Here is a 25,063-nt window from a genome sequence, read left to right on the forward strand (position 1 = left end):
ACAGGGCCTTTCCATGAACCCAGCAGTAGTCGGTTGACTCAGCTGGTCCGGTGGCGCTGGTGCGAATTCTAGCTGGTCGATTGAGGGCGCGTCTGGGCAGGCCGAGTCTTTCCGACAAGAAAGGTTCTATTTATTAAGCCAGACCCGACTGGCATGGCGCATATAAACGATGTCGGGTCGTGCTTTCAGTGCGCACGAGCTATTGGGCGCGGAAGCTTTGCTCGTAAGCTCGGTTGCGCCAATGAAATATGATCCCAGGACGACGATATTTCCGGAATCACCCCCCCGCCCGCACCTGCTACGGCGTGCGTCTAAATATAGCAGTGGTCTCGAACGTAAAACCGCAGCAATAATTATTAGAGCGTCCCCTGGATAGATAAATGCACCTCGGAACACAGTCGCGAGCTTCACGCGAACGCTTTAACCTAGGCTAACGGTTTTTGAACCAACACAGTGAAAGTGCGTATGGTGGGAGATGGTCGCCTAAGTGCATAGATTGCCGGGCACCGTTTGAAACTCATGACCCATCGTCCGCTCTTTGTTCAAGCAAGATTAGTAGTGTGGTGCCGTATACGATACGAAATACTACTAGCCGGCAAGGTCGTTGATATCACTGCCGAGATGTTTTGAAATCAGAGCCCGTGGAACCATACCAGGTGTATCAAGTTGCTTGTATAATTGTAGTACTGCTAACGAAATACAACGAAACATTTTTTTTAAAGAATGAAAAAGAATGTAATTTGATTATATACGATTTACGTTTTCTTCAAGTTGCCGCCTCTTTGAGGCACGTGTACTAACAGTAAAATGCTGTGAACTAAACCACGTAGATTCAGCAAGCTACAGCTATAAGAACCTGGTTAGTCGCTGGCGTACTAGGAATTTCTGTGCCTTTCTATAATGACTCAGCGTTATAGCTTGACCTGCTAGGTTTGCTCACTGGCTCTGCAACCGAATTCGGAAAGGACGGTATACTATAGTGTATGTGTGCACTGCCTTAGACGCAAGTGAAGAAAACCAAGGTATTCAACGTTAATTCGAAGCCTCTAAATGTGGCGTTGGGGCTAGTTGGTACGACATTGAAACTGCAATAACACTGCGCGGGTGACGGAACACAGTTGTTAGTCTGCGCCCGTCCTGTCAGAAGCCTCTCTTACACGGTGACCCGATAACGCATAGTTTCGGGATTTTAAACTTGATTACCTAATTGTTGATGTACTTCTGTGACTAGCCAGGATTTTACCTCGAGGGCTCTGACCCCGCTACATGTATGTGCACATGTGCCTGCGTTTCTGTGCACGTGCATGTATATATGTATATATGCACACTAAGCGGGAAATGTTCTGCCAGAGTGTAGAAGCCACATTCACCCTGGCCCCCTATGAAATCTGTATAGCCAGGCATTGTTGCCTTGCACGCCTAACTATATGGCCGAAGACCAACTGAGTTGTTCAATACGCTCTTATGATTGCGGTCAAACGTAGTACACTCGAGTCTTTCGCGCACTTAAAAGAACTTGACTCACTCGTTCCCAGTGGTGTTCATCATGGTGTACGTGCTCCTAATGGTCGTCGTCGCGTTTCCCATGGTGCACCTCGAAGTCTTCCTGGGTCAATTCAGCAGCCTCACAGTCCCTAGAGCCTTTCGCCGGATTCCCCATGGCTAAAGGTGGGCCTTATATAGACACGACAGCAACTTCGAGTTCCGTTTAGTTCGGGGTGCCTTCGCGGTCGCTTTTATATCAACACATCACTACGAGACTGAGCTTTCAACGTAAACATTTGGGAATGAAAGCGAAACGTTGTCATACACCCCGTTGTCGCACAACGCAGACTGAAATCCCAGGGACTTCTAGGAAAGCAACCCTTCCGAGTTGACGGAAAAATTGTCCAGTTCCGCTATTGGAAACCGGGACCAACGCATTTCCAGGCTTTGGTTCCGCGTTTGAATCCCTCGATAGGACGAAATTGTTTCGTCGACTAAGCTATTTTTTGTCTCTGAGACATCCGTATGGATCTCCTTATAGCTATGTCCATAAGTTGGTGCGCTAATGGTGCACCGTGAGCTATCTCGTTCACATTCTGTTCCGTAACTTTTCATAACGATGTGCTGACTGGACAGACGTTTGCATCTTCTTACGAACAGTTGCTCCAATATGTCTTGGTCCTTAGGCAGCCACTTCAAGCTTCAGCAACACTTCTTTTTGGGCGAGTTGGCTTTCATTTTGGGTTGTGGAAGGAAAAGCGCAACCTCAACACAAGGCGCGGAGAGAGACAAAAAACACAAAATACACACACGCACAGCGCTTCTGTGTTTTAACAGGAAAGTGTTTTATGCCAGGTGTCCACCAAGCACTTCCGTCAGGGTTATGACGTTGATAAATGAACGCCAACGGGTGAGAAAGAAAAAAATCTAAGAGAACGATCCGCCGCTGGAATCGAAACCACGACTTTGCGGCCGCGACGCTATGCGCCCGACGCTCAACCGACTAAGCCAACATGCAGGACAACGGACACTCCACGAACGCGCTTTATATCTTTCACACATCCTCTTTCGCACGGTGCTCATCTGTTGGCGGTGTAGGTAGGCGGGGGTAGAGCGGGGCGGTGCCGCCGTCTGTGAGATGTGAAAAGAAGTATAATGCGTCACGATCGTACATTTACTAGCGCTTACCTCCGAGATTGCGCGCAATATCGAAGGTCATGGTTAAAGCGGCTCGATACCAGCGAGTGACACTGGCCGCGCTGGCGTCGCCGAGGGAACCTAGACGCAGTTACGTTCTTTGCCTCCCGCTTCGTGTTAGCGTGCGTCGGCTCATCGGAGTAGTGCAGCTTCCACATGCACCAACGGGCAACGGGATTTCTCCGTCGCCGACTGCTTCGATTGCGAGAGCACCGACTAACAAAACACTGCTGCAATACGCGTTGCAAAAAGGACACGATTTTGACAGGCGAATGTCGTGCCTTGGTGGAGCGAAACAGAGGCCAGCGGGACGCACGCGTTTGCGGCTCAAGCGACGAACCTCTGCCTCCCGTGTTGCTGAAGCGCAGTGTGGTAGTGTATTCATGAACACAGGCGTCGGTAGCCCATTACTAGTAAGCACACACTGCCGCTTCTCTTCTTAATTGACGACGTTTTGAAGAAGTGCATATCGGGTACCAGTGTTGATTATGAGCTTGTTGATGTCATCTTTACGCGCGATTCACGATTCGCTGATTCCAAATATATGTTTCACAACTTCAGCTACCACAATGGTTTAATCATGATCATGGGCGTTAGTCGTCGCGATGGAGACATGCCACTAGGCGTCAACATGGGTGCATCGACGGTCAAACGGTGCTATAGCTGCCAAACACCAATAGACATTGTAGAAGATCTCATATATCACTGCACGATAAGCACTACTTCTGTGAAGACACGTTTCACTTCGTGTTATACCGATTCCTATGACGGAGGGATCAGCCATGTTATTTTTTGCTGTCTCTCGCGTGGCCATATGTTCGGGCTTTTAATTTCGCAATTCACGCTTCAAGTAGACATGTAATGTCGTTTGTATTAGTGTACAGATATTCTCTCTTGATCATTCTTCTTGCTGAGGTTGTACCTCTCAATGGAAGTTTTTTTTTTTTTTTTTTTGCCAGAGAATTATGCCGCAGAACCACAAAGCGGAGCAATATTGAATTCAGACCATTATTCGGTTGTGCAATGCGTTACCAGAAATGGTGTGCAGGCAAATATCGCATATTCAGACTGCAGTGGGAACCTATGGTAAATAATAAAGAAGTAAAATACAGAGCATGGAAGTTGAAAATTTAAAAATATGGAGCTGCATTCACAGCTCAAGTTAGCAAAATAACATTATTTCACAGTTAATCAAATAGCAAGCATTCCTGTAGTAAACTTAAATGGATACAACGTAGAGGGCAATTTAAGGACATAAGCTAGATAGTTTCTATGTTTAAAGACGATGCTACCTTTCCGTAATTACCGTGACACAATGGTAACAGCAGCTTGCCTTGAAGTACAAACATTGTGTTAATGGGATCAACAACATGCTCAGAAATTTACATAGTTTAATGATTTTGGTAAACATAATCGCCAAGTAATAGTTGGAGAATCTGTATCTTGAAGAATCCGATTCGTACTTACTTCTCAGGAGGCATTAGATGAGAAAAAAAAAACGAATTCGAATTACAGGGCAGATAGCGTTATTTTTACGTTCTGAATAGAGGAGAGATGAGAATGATAGATATAGCTCCATGAAGAAATGCCATAAGTTCTGCGACTGAAATCAAACGAAGTATAACAGTCATGTTTCTTTGGGAAGTGATGCACGTGATTTGAATAGTGCTCGGAGTAGAAATGCAGTTTTTTTTTTTGCTTGATGAACGCAATGGCATCAGAAAACGTGACGTCATACGGACACATTTGAAGAATTTACGTCTGAACGTCCTTCAAATGTTAACCATTCTTATATTGTGGCCCAGACACGAGTCCGCACTGACCTGCTCCTCTACTTGTTTGTTACATTGTTTTACCGTATTTCTTTTTTAAATTTTTGCCTATGTTCTTCACGGACCGACTAGTGCATCGGTCTATCTTTCTTGTTTCGCTATTCTGTCTTCCAGGTATCGGCTGGACCATGCTGTACGTCAACTTAGCCTCGTGCTTGAACTGCGTAGCGAACGTTGTCCACTGCGCTTTCTACCTTTTCTATTCTTTCTCCTCGACGCTTCCGTGGAACGCTTGTAAGAACAGCTGGAACGACGCCAGCTGCTACGAAAAAGACTACAGGAATGTGAGTGCTCTGACTGCTATATATATTTCACTGAGTTGAACAACGCGGGTGCTGCTGATTTGTTGCGACAGCTATTATATGGTCACTCCAGGCGCACTTTTGCTGTCGCGGTCGTCATGAGGTTCCGCACAAAGGACGACAACATCGCCCTGCGCGTCGTATGTTCAATGTGCGATTGGAAGCTTGAGAGGGCAGCAGACGATCGTGGCTCAAAAGGAGAGGAAAGAGAGAGAACGGCTAACTTTGGCAGCTGGTGGTCGCTGTGAAGGCGTGTAAATATTTTAGTATCACCCGAAAGGTTAAAGCATGAACAATTATCGGGGGGTGGGGGCCGTCAGTACCCCCCAAGCCACCCCCCCCCCTCCCCTTGGTACCAGCTCTGGGCTGAAGTAACTGGAAGAAGAAGAATTTTGTGAAGCACAATTGGCAGGTACTCTCAGATCGCTAATGGTAGTTTGCCAGTATTCCTCAGGATAAAAGCATATGACGGCTGCATTTAACAGGTACTGGCCTACGGGGCAGTAACCTGGAGTCTTGCGAAAAGGGTTCAACCTAATATTGTGGTCGACGCAGCGAGCCATGAAAATTAGAAAATGATATGCGTAACTTTAATGGACTCGAAGAAGCAGAATGGGTCAGAGAACAAACGAGTGTTAAGAACATCTTAGTCGAAATCAGGAAGAAAAACTGGGCATTGGCAGGGCACGTAGCGCGTAGGCAAGATAACCGCTGGTCATTAAGAGTAACAAACTGGATTCCAAGAGAAGGCAAGCGCTCCAGGGGTAGACAGAAAGTTAGGTGGGCAGACGCGCAGCAATCACAAGACCGGGTTAACTGGAGGAAAATGGGAAAGGCCTTCGTCCTGCAGTTGGCGTAGTTACGTTCATGACGACGATGATGGTGATGATGATGCCGTTCTAGGTAGCTTCTAGACACTTTTCATAATCCGCAAGTGCGCTTCCCTGCGCTGCCTATTGGCCCAACTAATGGTGGCACCTGTCGTACTTCAAGTGGAGACGAGGTCATGGTTGCACGTACTAGGGCTTGTGTATTATGCGTATTTATGTCAAGAGTGCCGAGTCTGCATTTTCCACGTCATAGCGCAAGCAAACTGCGCTGGAACGCGCTGTTTCCAGTAAGTGACCAGCCGCCATTAGTTGGGCAAACTGCATAGCAGGAAAGCTAGCTTTAAAATTATGAAAATGGTCTCTTCTCACAGTTCTATCTCGAATGCGCAGGTGCCCTGCTTCCGCGTCAATGTCACCTTGGCGCGCAAGTACTCCTCCCACAACTACACCGGCGAGGACGCCCTGGCGATCCACTCGGCCTCCGCTGGCGGTGGCACCGTAATCGTTCCTGGCGCCGAGTACGAGACCATGCAAAGCGCATGCGTCAACGGCACGCAAACCTCCACCGAGCAGTTCTTGCTGTGAGTGACAACCCAAGCTTACTTTCTTGCATGTCGCTGCGGTGCCCACACATTCGTACCACTGGAGTCTTTGTCTTTCTTAGTACAAGGGTGTTTAAAAATTAACTGTGTATTTTCTTAGTGTGGCTCATCGCTATATTGTCATGGATCAAAGTGCGCGTGATCATCGTCAGGCCCATGTGGGAACCAATGTAGACTTCCACACTGCGCCGTACATGTAAGTTGGCCGAGCACTAACTTGGCAACAATAACTTCATTGCATATGAAAGTGAAATCGGGTCAGCGGGGTGCCACGAAAGTAAGTATTTGGAGTGCATATGCTGCATGGGGCGTACGCGACGTTTACCCTGCCTCGATAGCTTACAATAGTCTATCTTAAAAAGCTATCGACTGGATAAACGGCGTTAGTTCCCACTGCACATCTTTAAGAGCTCGGCTATCACGTCATATATATCTAAAAGTTGTGTGTGTTACGTGCTTTTGTTTACAGCTGTGCAGTTTCTTTTGTATAACATATTGTTGTCATATATTTGAAGTCTTCTAATATTTTCTATATATGGGCACTTTCCTTACATGCACTGTTTATATCTTTCTCTCACTCGGTCTTTCTATCTATTGGCAGTTAGCTTATCGCAGACAGCTTATTGCTGCAACCCGCAATGTTGTATTCGTTGGACTCGTATATGAAATTTCTTCGCGTTTCATTAAACTGTTTCTAAGCAACTTGTGCCTCCCCTCTTTATCGAATGCTCTACAAAGCCTTCAGGAATAATGAACAAAAATGAATACGAGTATGCTGTAAAGTCGCGAGACATACGACCTCGACCCTCGGTGCGAAATTCGCAAAAGCGTACTCAAATTTTTGTCAACAGATTTTGTATGAAGAAAGCGATAGCATTGCACACCGTTACAAGCTGCACCCATGAGCCCGGTGGAGGCGTGCATAGAATGGCCGTGCGCTGAAATTTCGCGAGCTCTCAACTAATCCATAAGTTTGTCGATGACCTTGAGGCCTATATTCCATAATAGTCCACTAAGCGGTCAAGTTGTCAGTTTCATTTCACGCTGACTGGATAAAGTTTGGGTGTTGGTGGATCGGCGCCAAGCGTAACAGCTGCTATCGAACCTTAACCAATCAAAGCTCGCTGAACTGGACAGTACACTTAGTGACACTCTTGCAGAACACCAACCACAGAGCAGTTTTTTTTTTTCTACGGCGTCACTGTCCATTGGAGCCCGGTTAGGTCTCCATGTCTCCCCAATGGCTGCCGCCACAGTGATACACATTGGATCGTTTTCCCTTTGCAGAAAGAAAGTGTTGCGCCTCAGCTCCGGCATCGAAGATATGGGCGACTTGCATCCAGACATGCTGCTGCTCATCAGCCTGTGCTGCCTTGGCGAGTTTCTCAGCATCTTGAAAGGCGTTCGAAGCTACGCAAAGGTGCGCCTTTGGCGATACGTGACGAACGGAGAAGCGTTTTGCTTTTTTAATGCGAAGCATTCTTAGCGAACTTCTGCGAGTTTGAGCGTATCTATCTATCTATCTATCTATCTATCTATCTATCTATCTATCTATCTATCTATCTATCTATCTATCTATCTATCTATCTATCTATCTATCTATCTATCTATCTATCTATCTATCTATCTATCTATCTATCTAGCCGCCTACGACTTTGTGCTCTCCTGGCCGTTTCGTTGATCGGATGTATACGAAAATTGGTATGGAATAACATGACCGTATTACGAACATAAATGACAGGTCATAACATGAAAATCATGACATGCATGTCATGAACAGCATGATTTACATTCCACGGCCTTGGGGCTCTTGCGGCCACTCCGTTAATTTCATATATACAAAAACTGGTATGACGTGACAAGAGTTCATGGCGAACATAATAACAGGTCCTAACGTGCAATCATGACACGCATGTCATGTGCGGCATGATTTACATGACATGGTCTCGGGGCGCTCGCGGCCGTTTAAATGAATGGATATATACGAAAACTGGTATGATGAGACACTTCGACATGAGGAACATAACTGACACGTGGTAACATGAAAAATGATGACACGCGTGTCATGCACGTCATGATTTACATGCCACGCTCATGACGCACTCGCGGCCGTTTCGCTAGGTTGATATGCACCAAAATTGGTATTGCGCGATGTGACTGTATGAAGAACATGAATAACAGGTGGTAACATGAAAACCATGACATGCATGTCATGTATGTCATGATTTGCATGCCACGCTCATGGTGCACTTGCGGCCGTTTCGCTGGCTTGATATACACCAATATTGGTATTGCGCGACGCGACTGTATGACGAACATAAATTAGAGGTGGTAACACGAAAATCATGACACGCGTGTCATGCACGACATCATTTACATGCCACGCTCATGACGCACTAGCGGCCGTTTCGCTAGGTTGATATACACCAAAATTAGTATTGCGCGATGTGACTGTATCAAGAATATGAATAACAGGTGGTAACATGAAAACCATGACATGCATGTCATGGTTTACATGCCACGCTCATGATGCGCTCGCGGCCGTTTCGCTCGCTTGATATACACCAAATTGGTAATGCGCGACGCGACTGTATGACGAACGTAAATTAGAGGTGGCAACATGAAAACCATGATATGCATGTCATGTATGTCATGATTTACATGCCACGCTCATGGTGCGCTCGCGGATATACCACGCCAAATTGGTATGCTGCACATGTGATACATGCACATTCATGAATTGGTATCGCGATGTAACGATGAGAGGTGGTAACAAGATGACATGCTCGCGGCCGTTTCGCTAGATTGATATGCCACCAAAATTGCGTATTGCACGCGATGTGACTGTATCACGAACATGCAATAACTAGGTGGTAACATGAATAACCATGACCACGCATGTCATGATTCTACATGCCCCCGCTCATGTGCCCCATTTCGCGAGGCGATTTCAATAGCTTGATATACGCCAAAACTGGTATTGCGGCCCGAACGCGGGGGGGGGGGGGGCCCTTGTATGACACGAACGTAAATGAGAGGTGGTAACATGAAATTCGTGACAGGCAAGTCATGTGCGACATGATTTACATGCCACGCTCATGAATGCGGCTCGCGGCCGTTTTCGAGTCCGCCTGAATACCCACCAAAATTGACGATAATGCGGCAACGTGACTGTATGACGAAGCTAAATTCGAGGTGGTAACATGAAGACCATGACATGCATGTCATGTATGGCATGATTTACATGCCACGCTCATGGTTGACTCGCGGCCATTTCGCTCTTTTGATATACATCAAAATTGATATCGTGCGATGTGACTGTATGACGAACATAATTGACAGGTCCTAACATGTGAATTATGTTATGCATGTCATGTACGGTATGATTTACATGACACTGTTATGGTGCGCTTCCGGCCGTTTAGATAACAGGATATATACCAAAATTGGTATTGCATGACAGGAGTGCGTGATGAACATAAATCACCGGTCATGCAGTGTATAACCAGAATATACGTTTCATTGGCATGGTATATAACATACTGTGCATGCACGCGTGCATGGCAAACATGCGATATATGGTGAACTAGATACTACGGCATGAATGATTTCATTCGGCTCAAAAAAATAAACAAAGCGATGTATGCAGCTCTTTGCTGGCTGCTTCGCATTACATCGATACCCACAGTGCGTGGGATCTGCCGGATTTTTTTTTTCACGAAAATACTTATATAGGACCTTGCCGACTGGTCGAAAGAAGACCCGCCACGGTGGTCTAGTGGTTATGGTACTCGACTGCTCTTCGACTGTTCAGCGCCTGTTCGTTTCTTTTCTTCATGTGTGCGTCGTCTTGATTCTTGCGCTGTTTACTTCCATGGATCGACTGCTCTGCTGACCCGAAGGTCGCGGGATCAAATCCCGGCATGTCGTCACAGCAAAAAACAGTTAAAAATTTAGAATTCTGGGATATTGCGCGCCGATACCACGATATGATTATAGGGGACGTCGTTAAATGAAGCAGGACGGAGGGACACCGGTTTAATTTGGTCCACCTGACATTCTCCAACGTGAGCTTTAATGATTGTGTTTCGTTCCCGTCGGAGGGCAGTCATCAGGGTGGGATCGAGATGCAGATAATGGAATCGAGATAGTCGCCTATGTCTGGCCAGCTCTTAAACAGGCAATATTAAATCTCCGAGACGAAGAAATTCCGGCGTCGGCGTCTTTGGTTGTAAGCCAAAATGCTGCGTTGGCCGTGAGCGAAAATTCGAGGTAGACGCAAATAGAGATATGAGCCGGAGGGCGCTTGCACTTTGGCTTTCCCTGCGGCACAGTTTAGGTCTCCACCGAGAAGGGAAGGTAGGCTAGCGATTGGGAAGACGATAGTGCGTGTGTGTGCGTGTGGTCGTGCGTGCGTGCGGATATCGCTATCGCATTCAACTCTTAAAGGCAAAGCCTAAGCGTCCCCCCAATTTTTTACTTGCCTATTGCGAATAATAAGGTATTGTTCGGGTTAGCTACACATCCGTAACTGGCCTCATGCACCCTTTTTTGCGTGAGGCATCCCATGGGGTCACCATATGTTGAAACATGGTAGTAAAAAAAAATCCCATTATTTCATATTCGGCGTCCAGATTTGAGTCATTCTGAAGACCAGTATCGATAGTTTTCTCGAATCCTGACGCCAACCCCTTCCGAAATAGCCCATATATGAGGCACGTGAAATGCGTTTTTTACAGCGGAGGTGTTAGGGTCGAGGTCTGCCGCGTGTCGTACATAGAAAATTATCATCATCATCAAACCGCACGTGCTCTCACTCGCCACCCAAGCACTCGGAACAGATGGTCAACAAGAGAAGCTGCAACGTACGGTCCCCAATCGGTGTTCGCCGCCCGTGTGTTCTCTTGCTGATCTTTAGTGGACCACTGTGGTGAGTAGCGGGGTTGGCCCATTTTCTGTGGCACATAAGCGCAATAGGAGTTTTACAGCAGAGCAGCTATCGTCCAGGTTTGCCTACAGCCATAGAGAGAAGGAGACAGAAAGACACAGTCTAAAAAAAAAGGTGAACAAATGGAGGAAGCATATTCATGTGTATTACGGTGGTGCAAGGGGTGGGAAAGAAACAGGTGAGAGGGTAAAAGTTTAGCCAAGTCAGGACGAGCTAGGTGTCCACCAGCCCTGCTGTGACTAGCCTTACGCGACTTATTGCAAGCTGTGCTGATTTTTCAAATGGCAGCGTTAGGCGAAACGCTTCCACTCGCTCTCCACTCGCGGGCGGCCTCAGCTGGCGATGGGCACTACGTGGATGTCGTTCGCGCTGCTGTTCACCCTGTTGCTGTCCAGCGTGGTGCAGCGCGGCTCCATACGAGGAGTGAGCGCCTTCTTGTACCCGGACTGGTCCAAGCTCATAGACATCGCGGTACGCTCGCCTATCATGCGAACTTAGTTATCGCTTGGGCAACGCTTTAGCGACGCATCGTTATAGCTGCTGGGGAAGGGCAGTCCTTGGGCTCGGTTGTGGATACAGTTAAGTGATCATTTGATCATTTTAAAGCTTGAGAACAGATGAATCAGAACGCGTACGCTTCGCATAAGGGCCTGGCGAAAGCTTGAGCACCGGTAGCTTCACGGGCGGCATCATATTCGCATCACGACGTGTGATGAAAAGACTGCGAAATCGGTAGAAAAGGCTGAGAGTTCTGTGAATTGTCACAGGTGATTCAAGGGCCCTTCAAAAAAATATATGCGTGCGAAAAGCTTCTTCTGCCAACTATTTCAGAGCGCCTGGCGCATTCTGACTGAAGGGGCCACAATGTTATTTTCGCTTTACCGCATAGCAGAGAGGCAAAAAGCTTTACGGCATTGTGCGGAGAGCAAACGCGCATACAGTGAATATTATCTTGTCTTTCAAGGACATGAAAGCTCATGCACACGAAGTCTAGTGAGAAATATGTTTGCGTGCACTCAAAGCCCATGAAGTAGCGAGCATGAACACTTCTGTTACACGCTCAATTCTTTCTCAAACGCAGACGTGGCGAGCGGCTTCGCAGCAGCTTCTATTCAGCATGGATTTGGCTCTGGGCGTGCTCACTGGCTACGGCAGCTACAAGCCGTTCGATTGGCCGCTCTCAATGTGAGTTTATAGGCGGCGCACCGGTGTCGTGCAACTGCACTTCTCACTCCGCTTCTGGCGCAGGAACATCGTGCAGCTGGTCGGGGCCCGACTTCTGCTTCAGCTTCTTCTCCGGCTGCATGGTGTTCGCGCTGTACGGCCACGCCACCGTGCTCTACGACGTGGACTTCGACGACCTGGTCACTTCGGGTACGTATCCCTCTGATCTGCCCTTTGCTTAAAGCGTCAATCGAAACTTTACGGAGTTTGTTTTACCATCATTGTTCGCCTAGTTCAAAGACTGAAAAATCCTTGGGAGTGTCGCTGAAGCCAACGTTCGACAAGTGGTATAAACCTTATGCAATATTGCTGCCATCTGTCGGAGGTTTTACGAAGCTACCGATTCGGCGCCATGCTGGAGGCTTGTGTCCGAATCGTATTGCTGCCACTGCTATTCGCCCCGAGATCGGGCTAGAGGTGGCAGCGCCGTCGCCGCGCTAGTGTGGATAGCCGGTTGTCGGCGCGTATACAAACGCACACAACAGCGCTTCGTTGTGAGCGATTTGACCCGATTTCCGGCAAACAAATTGCGTTGACTGCAGCTTTCTGGTAATATGGGCGCTCTTCATTCCCGAAATACAGTAAAACCTCGGTGATACGAATCTCGCGGGCTCGCCAAAAATATTCGTATCATCCGAAATTCGTATCACCACAAAACATGCAAAATTACTTAGCGACAAAAGAAAGCTGGCATCCATTTTGATTTATTGTTTCTCATGGCCGTAACAACGTCACGAAGCGCTCTGAAGAAATTCCGGTAAAGTTTTGAAACGTGAATGATCATACTCGTACTTGTAAACATACGCTGCTTGCGCGCGTGATGAATCAGGTGTGATGTGACCCGTGACAGCTACTAGCCCCTTCCTAGTCTAAGTATGCTTTCCCGCTTGACAACTGAGTATTGCGACGAAAGTGACTTAAGGAGCGCTTTGGACGCGATATATATATGAAGGCCAGAAAATTTGTCAACCGCTGTCCTTTGTCTTGACTCTTTTGTTATTGCGTTGGTGTTGGAGATGTTTTTCGCTATATATACGGCCGTGCCCGCACGATCGGGAGGTTTGCTCAAAAATCGGGAGTCTCCGGTGCTAATCGGACGGTGCTAATTGGCAGGTGTGCGCGCCCTCAACAACCGTGTATGTTGACGTTGCGAGGCCTAGCTCCTTCGCCAAGACCGTCCTCTTTCGGCCCTCGCCCATTTTTAACGGGATGTCTGATTGCGAGGACATGGCTTGCATCGGCGTGGCAGGCATGTGCAAACACAATACAACGGCGCTACCTCGAGCAAAAAAAAAAAAAAAAAACGCGACGCCAACGTCATTTGTAATCTAAACACGAAGGCACACAAACGCGCATTAAGGCTTTCAAGATTCTCGCGCACAATCTCAGAGGCTACGACGCGCCGCTGATGGCCAAACTGACGGCGCGCTGCCCGCGCTTGGGTTCCTGCGGCCACGCGGTTGGCGCGTCTTCTGCGACAGTGCGGGCAGCACCTGTTCGTACTGCGCGGTAGCGTACGTTCGTATCAAACGTCACGGTGTGAAAATCGGTTCGTAACAACCGTACTCCATTACATTGCAAGCGAAAGGATCTTGGCCAGGGCCACAGAAAAATTCGTATCACCACGAAATTCGTACGAGCGGTGATCGTATCACCGGGGTTCTACTGTAATGCACGATGCGCGCCGAACGTTACTATTACTTGTGAAAGAAGCGCATCCTGCCAACGAACGGGGTTGCTCGCCTTCGGCAACAGTCGACATTTTCGTAATGGATGACTTTTTCTTGTCGTTGTTTTACTTGTACGTGTTTAGCTTATGTTCCACCTACTACGCACTGCTGTAGCATGACTGAATTAAGTATTTACTCCTTGTTGATATGGGTATCCCCCAACAAAAAGAAAGCCCGTATTCCTGCACGATGAGTTCAAATAGCACTTTGTACACTGCGTGATCAAATATTCATCCGCATTTCTTATTCAGTTCTCCCATGCAGGAATGTTGATAGGTTTACTGAGGAAAGCTATATGGCTGACAGCGCTTTAGCGCTACAGAAGCGCTTAACACGCACACGCTTGTTTTTATTCCAGTAACAGTACACAAAGGTAACTGTACAGCACGGAACTTTCTTCCATTGATTACTTGCACGACAGTAATGGAACAAAGGCCCCGCCTAGTTATTACGTGTAAAGACTGCCTCACGACGAGAAGACAGTACAAGTTTTTCACCGAGTCACACGTAGGCCTGTCGTAATTGAGAATGAAGCGTTGCGCTAGGTTACAAACTTGCCTGTATGCCTTCAGTGTAGCGAATAAAGCGTTGTTAGCTATCTGAATATCATGCGTAGTGGGCGATGGTAGAGAGGAGGCTTCAGCGCTCGCCAAGGCTAGGCAGGGCGATGACACTAAGAAAGTGCTCTTGACCCATTTTAAAGCGTATTTATTAAGGGAGGTCTACGTCGACCAGATGTATCGTGCATCTAATTTTAAATAAAACGTTGTCCTCTTTTTTATTTTTCAAATAAAAATATTTCGCCGCTGTAGTCACCGACGCATGCTATGTATAAAATTACCGCACGATTAAACTGTAAATAATTTCCGCATCTCACGCACGTGAAAAGTGAACATGAAATGTGTTAGTTGCTCCAAGAAGTAGGTGCCGATTAGCTGGTAGTTTATTGAATATTCTTCCTACATGTGCTCGTAAATAACACGATATGCCAAGAATATTCGCATTCACGTCGTCGATTTCGGGGCCTACTAGGCGCCTTTCAATTTCAACTCGTTGCAGCAAGGCAGTTTTGCGTCGCCGACTAAACGCTTGCGAAACGACTTCAGCGCGTAACCAACGGTAGCGCACCCACGGTCGAATGTAACACGTTTCCCCAGAACAGCATTTTTTTTCAGTTTCAGCTTCTGTTAACATTTATTAGCTCACAGAGGTGGATGCATAATTTTTCCGAAGGGGGATCAGCTTTCGGGAGAACCTGATATGAGCGTTTCTTGGCGAATACATTGTCAGTAAGGGAGGGAGGGAGGGGGAGGTCAGGACATCCGGGCCGCGCCTCTGAATTTGTCAGTGATAGCACATGAAATGCTTGAAAAATACGCATAGTGAAGCACGCGCGGAAATTATCCATCAAACGCTACGTTGTTAAACTCCGCAATCAAAGACAAACTACAAACAACCCACTCCAGCACAATCGGTCCGTTCGCTGAGAATCGATGAAGTGCACGTGCTACCTGTCTAACATGCAATTGTTATCGCAATGTAATAAACAAAGTAATGTTGTCAACGGCAGCGCAGGGATGCGCAGTAACCGCTATGCATGCAGCTTTGAAGCTTGTACACGAAGCCCGTCTGTGCCTGCACGGCGCGAAAACTGTCTCGTGGCGGGGTGACACGAAAGAGTGTTCTCTGATGAGTGCCGATGCTGTCCCATACCGCATCTATTAACAGCAGTGAACGTAAACTCGGCGTCAGTCGTAAGCAGTAGCCGGAGCAACGGAACGATCTGCTGCTTCTCGTCGGCCGGAAGGAAGTCTAGTAACAGGGAGCTTACTTTCCTGCAAACCTTCTTTTTTTTCAGCATCCCAATTTCCTCAGTCTGAGCAACACGGCACACGAAAATATGTCGGCATTGCCGTTCCGATCAGCCGCAACTACGTACGCACCATGGGCGCACATGCGGAGCGCGCTTAGCCTTCAACATGGCGGAAATGCGCGCGGCGGCCGCTAGATGGCAGCAGATTTTGCATTTTGCCGCGCCTAGGATATTTTGGAGCCACCTAAAAGCGCTGGGTAGGAAGTCTGTCACAATGCAACAACATATGGTAGATGAAGGAGGAAATCAATTGGAAGGATATGAAGCGCTAGGTTACATCCGAAAGATAACAGCCGATTCGTTTAAAAAGGTCCCCCAGGGGATTCCCCCGGTGAGTAAAAGTACGCAAAGGAGTGCAACCGACGAAGATGTAGTACTAGAGAATTTCAATTGGAAGAAGGCCGAAGGAAAAATTCCTAAGCGCACTACTCCGGGCTTAGATGGGGTTCCCGTCAGCCTCATTAACGAACACTAAAGAAGCACTGCTGAAAGCCGTAGAAAAGTGCTTGCAGAAGAGGGAAATACCAGACAGTTGGCGAAAAAGTAGAATGAACTTAATCTATAAAGGCAAGGGAGAAAAGGATAACATTCGCTCGTATAGACCGCTAACCATTACATCGGTGCTATACAGGTTGGCGATGCAGGCAGTAAAATTAAAAATAGAAGCGTGGGTAGAACAAAATGATATTTTGGGAGAACTTCAGAATGGATTTCGAATCGACAGGCGGTTAGACGATAATCTGTTTGTTCTTACTCAGTGTATAGAAATATCTAAAATAGAAAACAGGCCCTTATACGTAGCTTATCTAGATATCACCGGGGCGTATGACAACGTTAATCAGGAAATTTTGTGGGATATATTGAAGGAAGTGGGCATAGGTGACGACTGTGTACAGCTTTTGAAGGAAATATACCGAGAAAATACAGTTTGTATAGAATGGGAAGGAATAAGTGGCAAGGACAGCGTTGAAATTAGCAAGGGGCTGAGACAGGGATGCCCTCTGTCCCCGCTGTTATTCATGCTGTACATGGCGAGGATGGAAAAAGCGCTAGAAGGTAGCAACATTGGATTTAATTTGTCACACAAACAGGTCGGAGCGATGGTTGAGCAGAGCTTCCTGGTCTATTTTATGCTGATGATATTGTCTTATTTGCGGACAGTCAAGATGATATACAGCGACTGGCAGATATATGCGGAAGGGAGTGTGAGGCTCTAGGACTAGGATTTAGTGCAACAAAATGTGGATTGATGGTATTCAATGATCACGGAGACCATACGGTCTTAATACAGGGCCAAAAAATACCGAGGGTAAGCGAGTACAAGTACCTCGGAGTATGGGTAAATGAGGGGGATAGATATATGGAAGTACAAGAGAAAGCATCGGTAGCAAAGGGAAAGAGGAATGCTGCAATTATGAAGCACAGAGCTTTATGGGGATACAATAGGTACGAGGTGCTTCGAGGGCTGTGGAAGGGTGTGATGGTTCCGGGGCTTACATTTGGGAACTCAGTGGTGTGCATGAGGTCAGAGGTGCAATCAGGAATGGATGTAAATCAAAGGACGGTGGGCCGCCTCGCGTTGGGCGCTCACGGGAAGACGACAAATGAGGCGGTAAAGGGTGATATGGGATGGACAGGCTTTGAAGTGAGGGAAGCGCAGAGCAAAATGAGATTCGAAGAGAGGCTGAGGAAAATGAAGGAGAGTAGATGGGCAGAGAAGGTTTTCAGGTATTTGTATAGAAAAAAGCGTTGACACGCAGTGGAGAAAAAGAACTAGGAGGCTCACCAGTAAATATACGGCTGGCAGTGCGGGCGATATGACAACAAGGAGCATTAAGCGGAAGGTCAGAGAGGCGGAGAGGACTTATTGGATGACAGCGATGGAAAAGAAGCCGGCTCTGAGTAACTACCGAAAAGGAAAAAACGAAATAAGGAGGGGAAAGGTTTTATGATAATTCAAGGGGAAGCGCTTACTGTTTGAAGCAAGGTCGGGCTGCCTTAGAACGCGTAGTTATAAGGCGAAATTCAGTACGAAGAAGAACAATGTACATGCTGCGGGGGAACTAAGGAAACGATGGAACATGTACTGATTGAATGTGGCGATATTCACCCAGGTATACGTGTGGGCACGAGTCTGCATGAAGCCTTGGGTTTTAGGGACAACAATGGAAAGCTGAAACACGTCCGCGATAGAAATAAGTAAGAGACGGTTAGAGTATTGTGGCAGAAAAGTAGAGATAAAGTACAAAATAAATAACTGGGAAAAAAAAAGGTCATTCTGCCTTAAGAGGCAGAGAGATGGACCGTGAATTTATATTTTTTGGTATAATAACGTAGATTTAATCAATGTAGATAAGGCATTAGGACAACATGAAACAAGGAAGTTTATTTTTTTTTTCTTTCTTTTTTTCGCCTTCGAGCCTGGTGGCAGACATGTCACCGCCCCGTTATAAAGGGGACGCTCATAGCATCCATCCATCCATCCGGTCTGGGTTTTGGGCACGGTAGGTGGAAAGAAAACGTGGCTATTTCTGGACGGGAAATAATTGCAGAGAAAAGAATCAGGAGACAGTAGATTGCATGAGTGAGGATATTGAGGAATTTGGTAATGGGGCCGAAATCATCCTTCTAGGGGACATGAATGCGCACATACACGACCTTGACGGATATTCAGACACCAATGGGAAGTTATTACTAGATCTCTGCGAGCAACATAGTCTGGAGATAGTTAACACGGGTCCTAAATGTGACGGCCAGATCACGTGGGAAGTCGGAAACAAACAATCAAGCACTGATGATTGTGTCATGTCTGAAGGAATTTATCACAAATTGAGAGAAATGAGAATAGACGAGGAAGGATTAACAGCTTGGGTAGTGATCATAAACGAATAACATTACAAATGGGATATAAAACTGGAATGAGAGCATAGAATCAAAGTCTGGCACCTCGTATTTAAATGACAAACAAATAATAAATATAGCCGCAAGAGTCGAGGAAGAAGTAGGCAAAATACCAGGCAAGGACTGGGAGTACAGTGAGCTGTTAGATCTAATGACGAAAGAGATAGGGAGAGAGAAGAAAACTATTTGCTGGAAAGGAAAGAGGAAGCCGAAAAAATGACAGCATATCCACGGAGTGAATGATGATGAGTGGGCGAAGCTGCGGAGGTTCATCGGTAAACCGTGAATCTTCCGTGAATTCTGCCCAGTACATCATCACCGACGTGAGATCGGGCGCGTTTATACTAAAGGTTAGATTAGTTATGACGACTTGCAGCTCCCTTTAATTTTACATGTACGCTGTGAATTTTCATTGTTTAGAAAACCATTGCTTTCGAAAAACCTGGCGTCTTTCGTTAAGCAGCTGGCGTCTTTTCGTTTTGCTTTAGAAACATCTGGCGTTCTTTCGTTTTGCTTTTACAAAACATCTGGCGTCTTTCGTTGGTTTATTTCATCAATCAACGGCGTTTTGAACAAAATTTTTATTGTTTAATCACGCACAGGAGAAATCTCACCAGGCACTGCCTTGGAGGTAAACAATGGCTGCTAATGGGAATGAGAGACAGAAGAAGTCGGCTTTTAGCTAACACTTACACTTCTACTTCTACTAACGTTTCCTACTGGAACATGCCAATGGCTGCTAATGGGGAATGAGAGACAGAAGAATTCGGCTTTTAGTTAACGCGCACGCTGCGAATTTTTTATTGTTCAACAACGCACAGGAAAAATCTCCCACCGGCACCACCTTGGAGGTCAAAACGTAAGACTTGTTACGGACTACGACTACTACTACTGCTACTACTACTACGACGACGACGACGACTACGAGGGACGAACGGGTGCCGCCTTAAGGAGCTTCGCCCCTAAAAGTCACAGTGTCGCCGCAAGGCCGAAGCAATGAATGCGATAGCAAGAAACTAATGCTATATGAAGTGAGGCTCGCCAATGGATACTCTCAGTTTGAACAGCGCTCCTGTTGCAAAGGCGGCCGAAGCAGCGAAGGAAACTAGCGTGCTTCAAGTGTCGAGCTGTGACACGTGATATTTCGCGCTCATCTTCTGTTTGTTCGTTTAGCGGCGTCCCTTGAGCTCGAGTGGCTTTCGTACGCTCCGTAACATGAGCGCGGACATCACGGTGAAAGCGTGAAACATCCCTCTTCCCCTCAGCACAAGAAAACCGCGCGAGCAGACAGCGGAAGGGCAAGGTTCTCCCTGCGCAAGTATAAGAAGCGAGCGAGCGAGCTGACGACTTTTAAATGCGCCTGTCGCGCTCCTAACGCCATCTCGCTGGTAATGAAGAAACGCTTATAAGCGCAGCCGTCTCTGAGTCCGTCCAGCGGTAAAGGATGTGTATATAACGCTCGCCGTTAGCTACGTGGAGGATCTGCGTTTCGTGGCGTAGTGGCTAGCGCCACTCGCTGCGGAGCAAGAGGTCCCTGGCTCGATTCCGCGCTTCGGAAGCTTTTCTCTGAATTATTTTTCTTTGGGGCTTTTATTCATATATACATACTTATACATATACGGTGCATGACGGCGGCGACGGCAACGGCGACGGCAAAATTCAGCCGAGACTGTCCATATAATTGCTATCGCAATAAAAGTTCGTAGAACAAGGAAATCTGGGAAGCGATCGAGAAGCGGCGTGAAGCATCACGGGTGCATAGAAGGGCAAAAAAGGAGAAGCGGCCGCAGGACGAAGTCAACAAAATACGTGAATATATCTAGAGAAAAAATTCATTGTACAGAAATTGGTCGAGGCAAAAATTAAAGGTGAAAGTGAACGCTGGGTGACAGATTCACGCACCTAGGATGTTTTGGAGCCACTTAAAGGCGCTACGTAGGAAGTCTATCACAGTGCAACAACATATTGTAGATGAATGAGGAAATCATTTGGAAGGGTACGAAGCGCTAGGTTACATCCGAAAGGTAACAGCCGTTTAAAAAAAGCGTCCAGGGGATTTCCCCGGTGAGTAAAAGTGGCGGAGAGAGCAACCGAGGAAGAGCTAGTACTGGAGAATTTCAACTGGAAAAAGGCCGAAGGAAAAATTACAAAGCGCACTACCGCGGGTTTAGATGGGATTCCCGTTAGCCTCATTAACGAACTAGGACATAGCACTAAAGAAGAACTGCTGAAAGCCGTAGAAAAATGCTTAAAGGACAGGCAAATACCAGATAGTTGTCGAAAAAGTAGAATGAACCTAATCTATAAAGGCAAGAGAGAAAAGGATAACATTCGCTCGTATAGACCACTAACCATTACATGAAGGAAAGAACTGGAAATTTTAAGGGCTCGTTTTTCTTTGTTATACACAATATTAATGAGCACTAACGGGCATTATTGTCTGTTAGTGCTCATGAATATTGTGTATAACCATTACATCGGTACTATACAGGTTGGCGAGGCAAGCAGTAAAAATGAAAATAGAAATGTGGGCAGAACATGACGATATTTTGGGAGAATAACTCCAGAATGGATTTCGAGTCGACAAGCGGTTAGACGCTAACCTGTTTGTTCTCACTCAGTGTATAGAAATATCTAAAGTAGAAAATAGGCCCTAGTGCGTGGCTTTTATAGACATCACTGGGGCGTACGACAACGTCAATCAGGAAATTTTCTGGGATATATTGAAAGAAATCTGCACAGGCGACGATTCTATACAGCTTTGGAGGGAGATATACCGAGAAAATACAGTTTGCATGGAATGGGAATGCGTTTGTAGCAAAGAGAACGTTGATATTAGCAAGGGGGCTGAGACAGGGATGTCCTTTGTCCCCGCTGTTATTCGTGCTGTACAGTCGCGGCCACTGTTAGAGGGAACGCAGCATGCGTGGCCTCTCGCCGCCATATTCCTTCCAAGCGCTTTGGGTGCAGGCGCGTTCAATGCAGAGCGTGGCCGGACATTTAGCAGTACCACGGTTAGGGTGGCTAGAAGCCACCCTACCACGGTCTTTAGAAGTACTTCGTCGCATATTTAAACGCGCCTTGCAGACAGGGCGTAAGAAATTTTGTTCGGGATGGGGGTGGCACCTCCTTGATCTGAGGTGGGGGCCTGGCAGGAAGATGTGGTCGAGTGGCATTTTGTGCTATGTATGCCACAGGAAAAAAATTAGGGGGGGGGGGCGGTGTGCCACCCCCTGGCTACGCCACTGCATGCAGATTCCAGAGAGTAGCTCACCAGCAATCGAACGTTACTGGTGAGCTACTCTGAGAATCTCGTTAATTTTTGCATGCCGTGTGGGAAAAATTAATGTCAAAGAGCACCGTTCTACGGGGCTGCACATAGTTGGTCGGAGTGAATTCGCACCCCTCGAAGAACACACCTTCCTACAGTGAACTATACACAAACTTTGCTGGAAAAGATCTCATGCGACAGGATACTTCACCTTTTCGGTTCGCTATGGTCAGCGATATTGAAAACAATATATACCTTTCTATTTGCTCGGCTGTTATATCTCGATCTGTTGAACAGATTACGTATGCTATTCGAGTTATAAGCGTGTCACGCACGAGAGGGAAATCGAAGATTTATTAAAATAATAACTGTTTATTGGTATACCTTGAAGGCAATTGTGGCATGATCATTTGCCATTGCGCAAAACAGAAGCGTGGAACTCTGTTGATAAACTTGGTATAAGGCAATGTTATTAATCGCATTTTTAAATTAGTTGCCAAAAAAATCTTGCTAGTGCTGCATTGCGCCGAGCGTACCCCTAAAATACTGTTCAGTGGGTGAGAAATAGTCACAAAAGAAAAGCGCAGATCCCACGCATTGCGGGAGTCGATTTTATGCGAGCCCATGTCTATATACGTACTGTGTTGCAGAAGCTTTAAAAATTTCTCGGATGTGCTATTTCTGATGAAAAGAACACAAAGCACCGTGCCGATGAAGTTTTATTAAAAGTGCATTATGAAAAAAAAAAAAAGGTGCAGCAGTGCAGAAACCGAACCCCAGCTGTTTACGCGCTGGCAACGCAAAAAAAAAAAAAGACTGTTTGTCGGAACACACCAAAATATTTCCAAATGCACTACAACGTTGGGAATATTAAGGAGAAAAGAAATAGTAAATGAAACAATTAGGTAGTGATGTCAATCATTTTCGATTACCTATTTTCTATGTATCGCAAGATAAGACGCACCTTACCTACCGCACGCCGATTCGCCCATGCGTTTGGCTGCTGGCGTTCCGAATCAAGACATAAATGCGTCGCGCACAACTTCTAATTACCGTACACACACAACAACCAGTTGAACAGCAAGCATGGTGCACAAGCAAGGTTGCGTCAGCGATCAGTCGAAGGACGCAATGTTGAATGTTTTCGATGTTCGATAACGTTCTCGAGTGCAGTGAACCTGAACACCGACTGCAAAGCTAGCGCAAACAGTCAAAATTCACCAAATGTCAAAGTAAATGGCATCTCGCACGGTGTCACTGCGCTAATGCAACTATGTTTTCAGCTCCGGACCTAGCGAACACACCCGGGCTAGGGTGGCTAGCCACCCTACCCGGGCGTGACACGAAAAGAGACCGATGAAGCCATGAAGCGAGTTCGCGAGCACGTGGCAGCATTCGCCGCACGTTTCATTAGTTGCACCGCTAACCGCGCAGTCGATCCATAACTGTCGATGACTCGAAATCACTTCTAATATCCTCTTGAATAAACACACACACATAATGCCGTTCCGCCGAGCGTAACACGGCACCGAGGCGAAAAGATAGGTCACTTCTCAACACACGCTAGCAACGCGCCGGACTGTCTGGAAGGGAAATGGCCGCCGCCGCCCAATGTTGCCCGCGTGCAGCCTACCTTTGCGGTACTCTGATTTTCCAGTGATTCTAGCGTGGCCGCTCTCTTCGGGCCACCAAGCGGGCGCCACGCGAAGTATTGCGGCGCAAGCGCAATCAGCGCCAGAGGCGGAGTTGGCTGCGCGTCGTCTGCTACGGTGCCTCCCACTTCGCCGCACGCGCTCTGGTTCAAAATACTGTAGCTATGGAGCTCGATAGAAAGTATTTGAACTGGGTTATCTGGGCGCGCCGTTCATGCTACACCCAGTATTCGGCTTCGAATTTCAGACGTTCGTTTTCGTCGCAAAATGAAGTTGGTCGCTGAAATTTCACTTGGTTACAAAAGGAAATAGAGCACGTGGCATAAGAAACAGCGTGTGCCTTGGATGCTTCACATGTCAAACAGCGCATTTAGCCGACGAAAGTTACGCCCACTTTTGATAAAACTCTGCTCGTTATGAGTTTTAAAGGGGCTGCATGTGTTCTTAGTGTGGTATTTCGTCAAAGCAATACCTTCCGGCATGGCCAGAGTTCCTGAGAATGAGCGCTGGGAAATCGTCAAGCTCTATTTCAAGGGTACGTCGCTGCGAAAAATCGCCGTAGCGACGGGAAGAACGCTCAAGACAGTCAACAGGATCAAAAGGATTTAAATCTTGCCGCCGGATCAAGGATGCTCCGCGGAAGCCGAGGTCTCGAGTTACGACTGAACAAGAGGATGCTTGGATCATTGCGGTGGCAGCAGTGAAGCCAGGTCTCTCTGCTCAGCAAATCAAAAATACCCTCGACTTGAGAGCATCCGTGACAACGGTCAAGCGAGGCCTCCGGGAAGCGGGTCTGAAGAGCAGGATTGCAGCCCAAAAGCCTTTTCTTCGTGCTCAGAACAAAGAAAAACGGCTGCAATTTTTTAGACAGCATGCGCAACATTCAACTGAGGAGTGGAAGCAAGTCGTCTTCACAGATGAGTGCACGTTCACTACATCGTGCGATCAGCAAGCCCGTATTTGGCGCCCTGACAACACCCGGTAAGCTACACGAGAATGTGTTTTTGCAAACGTGCTTTTTGTAAGAAAGAAATGTGCTTCCAGCATGGGCTTCCAATTTTGTACTGTGAATACGTTTAAGTGGGTGTGTCATTCCGTTTGCATGCATACATCTCGAGACTCCCGGATGCTTTCGTTTTCATGATGATTATTGATTATGAGGTTTAACGGCCGACGCTACACAGGCGATGCGACACGTCGTAGGGGGGGGGGGGGG

The 25,063-nt window shown here is 46.9% G+C and overlaps 2 protein-coding genes across 3 annotated transcripts in view; one reads left to right on the forward strand and one right to left on the reverse strand.

Annotated features, from left to right (window-relative positions):
• The window catches only part of LOC119381949 (uncharacterized), a 9,899-nt gene extending 8,239 nt beyond the window's left edge, over positions 1-1,660 (reverse strand). Inside the window, exon 1 of the mRNA XM_037649698.2 lies at positions 1,595-1,660. Within this exon, the coding sequence (XP_037505626.1) occupies positions 1,595-1,660 (66 nt within the window). The remainder of the gene's footprint in view (positions 1-1,594) is intronic.
• LOC119381947 (sodium- and chloride-dependent neutral and basic amino acid transporter B(0+)-like) overlaps positions 1-25,063 on the forward strand; it is a 169,839-nt gene that overhangs the window by 82,641 nt on the left and 62,135 nt on the right. The gene's annotated exons all lie outside the window — the stretch shown is intronic.

Source organism: Rhipicephalus sanguineus, chromosome 2 (genome assembly GCF_013339695.2).
Source record: "Rhipicephalus sanguineus isolate Rsan-2018 chromosome 2, BIME_Rsan_1.4, whole genome shotgun sequence".
NCBI classification, from domain to species: Eukaryota; Metazoa; Arthropoda; class Arachnida; order Ixodida; family Ixodidae; genus Rhipicephalus; species Rhipicephalus sanguineus.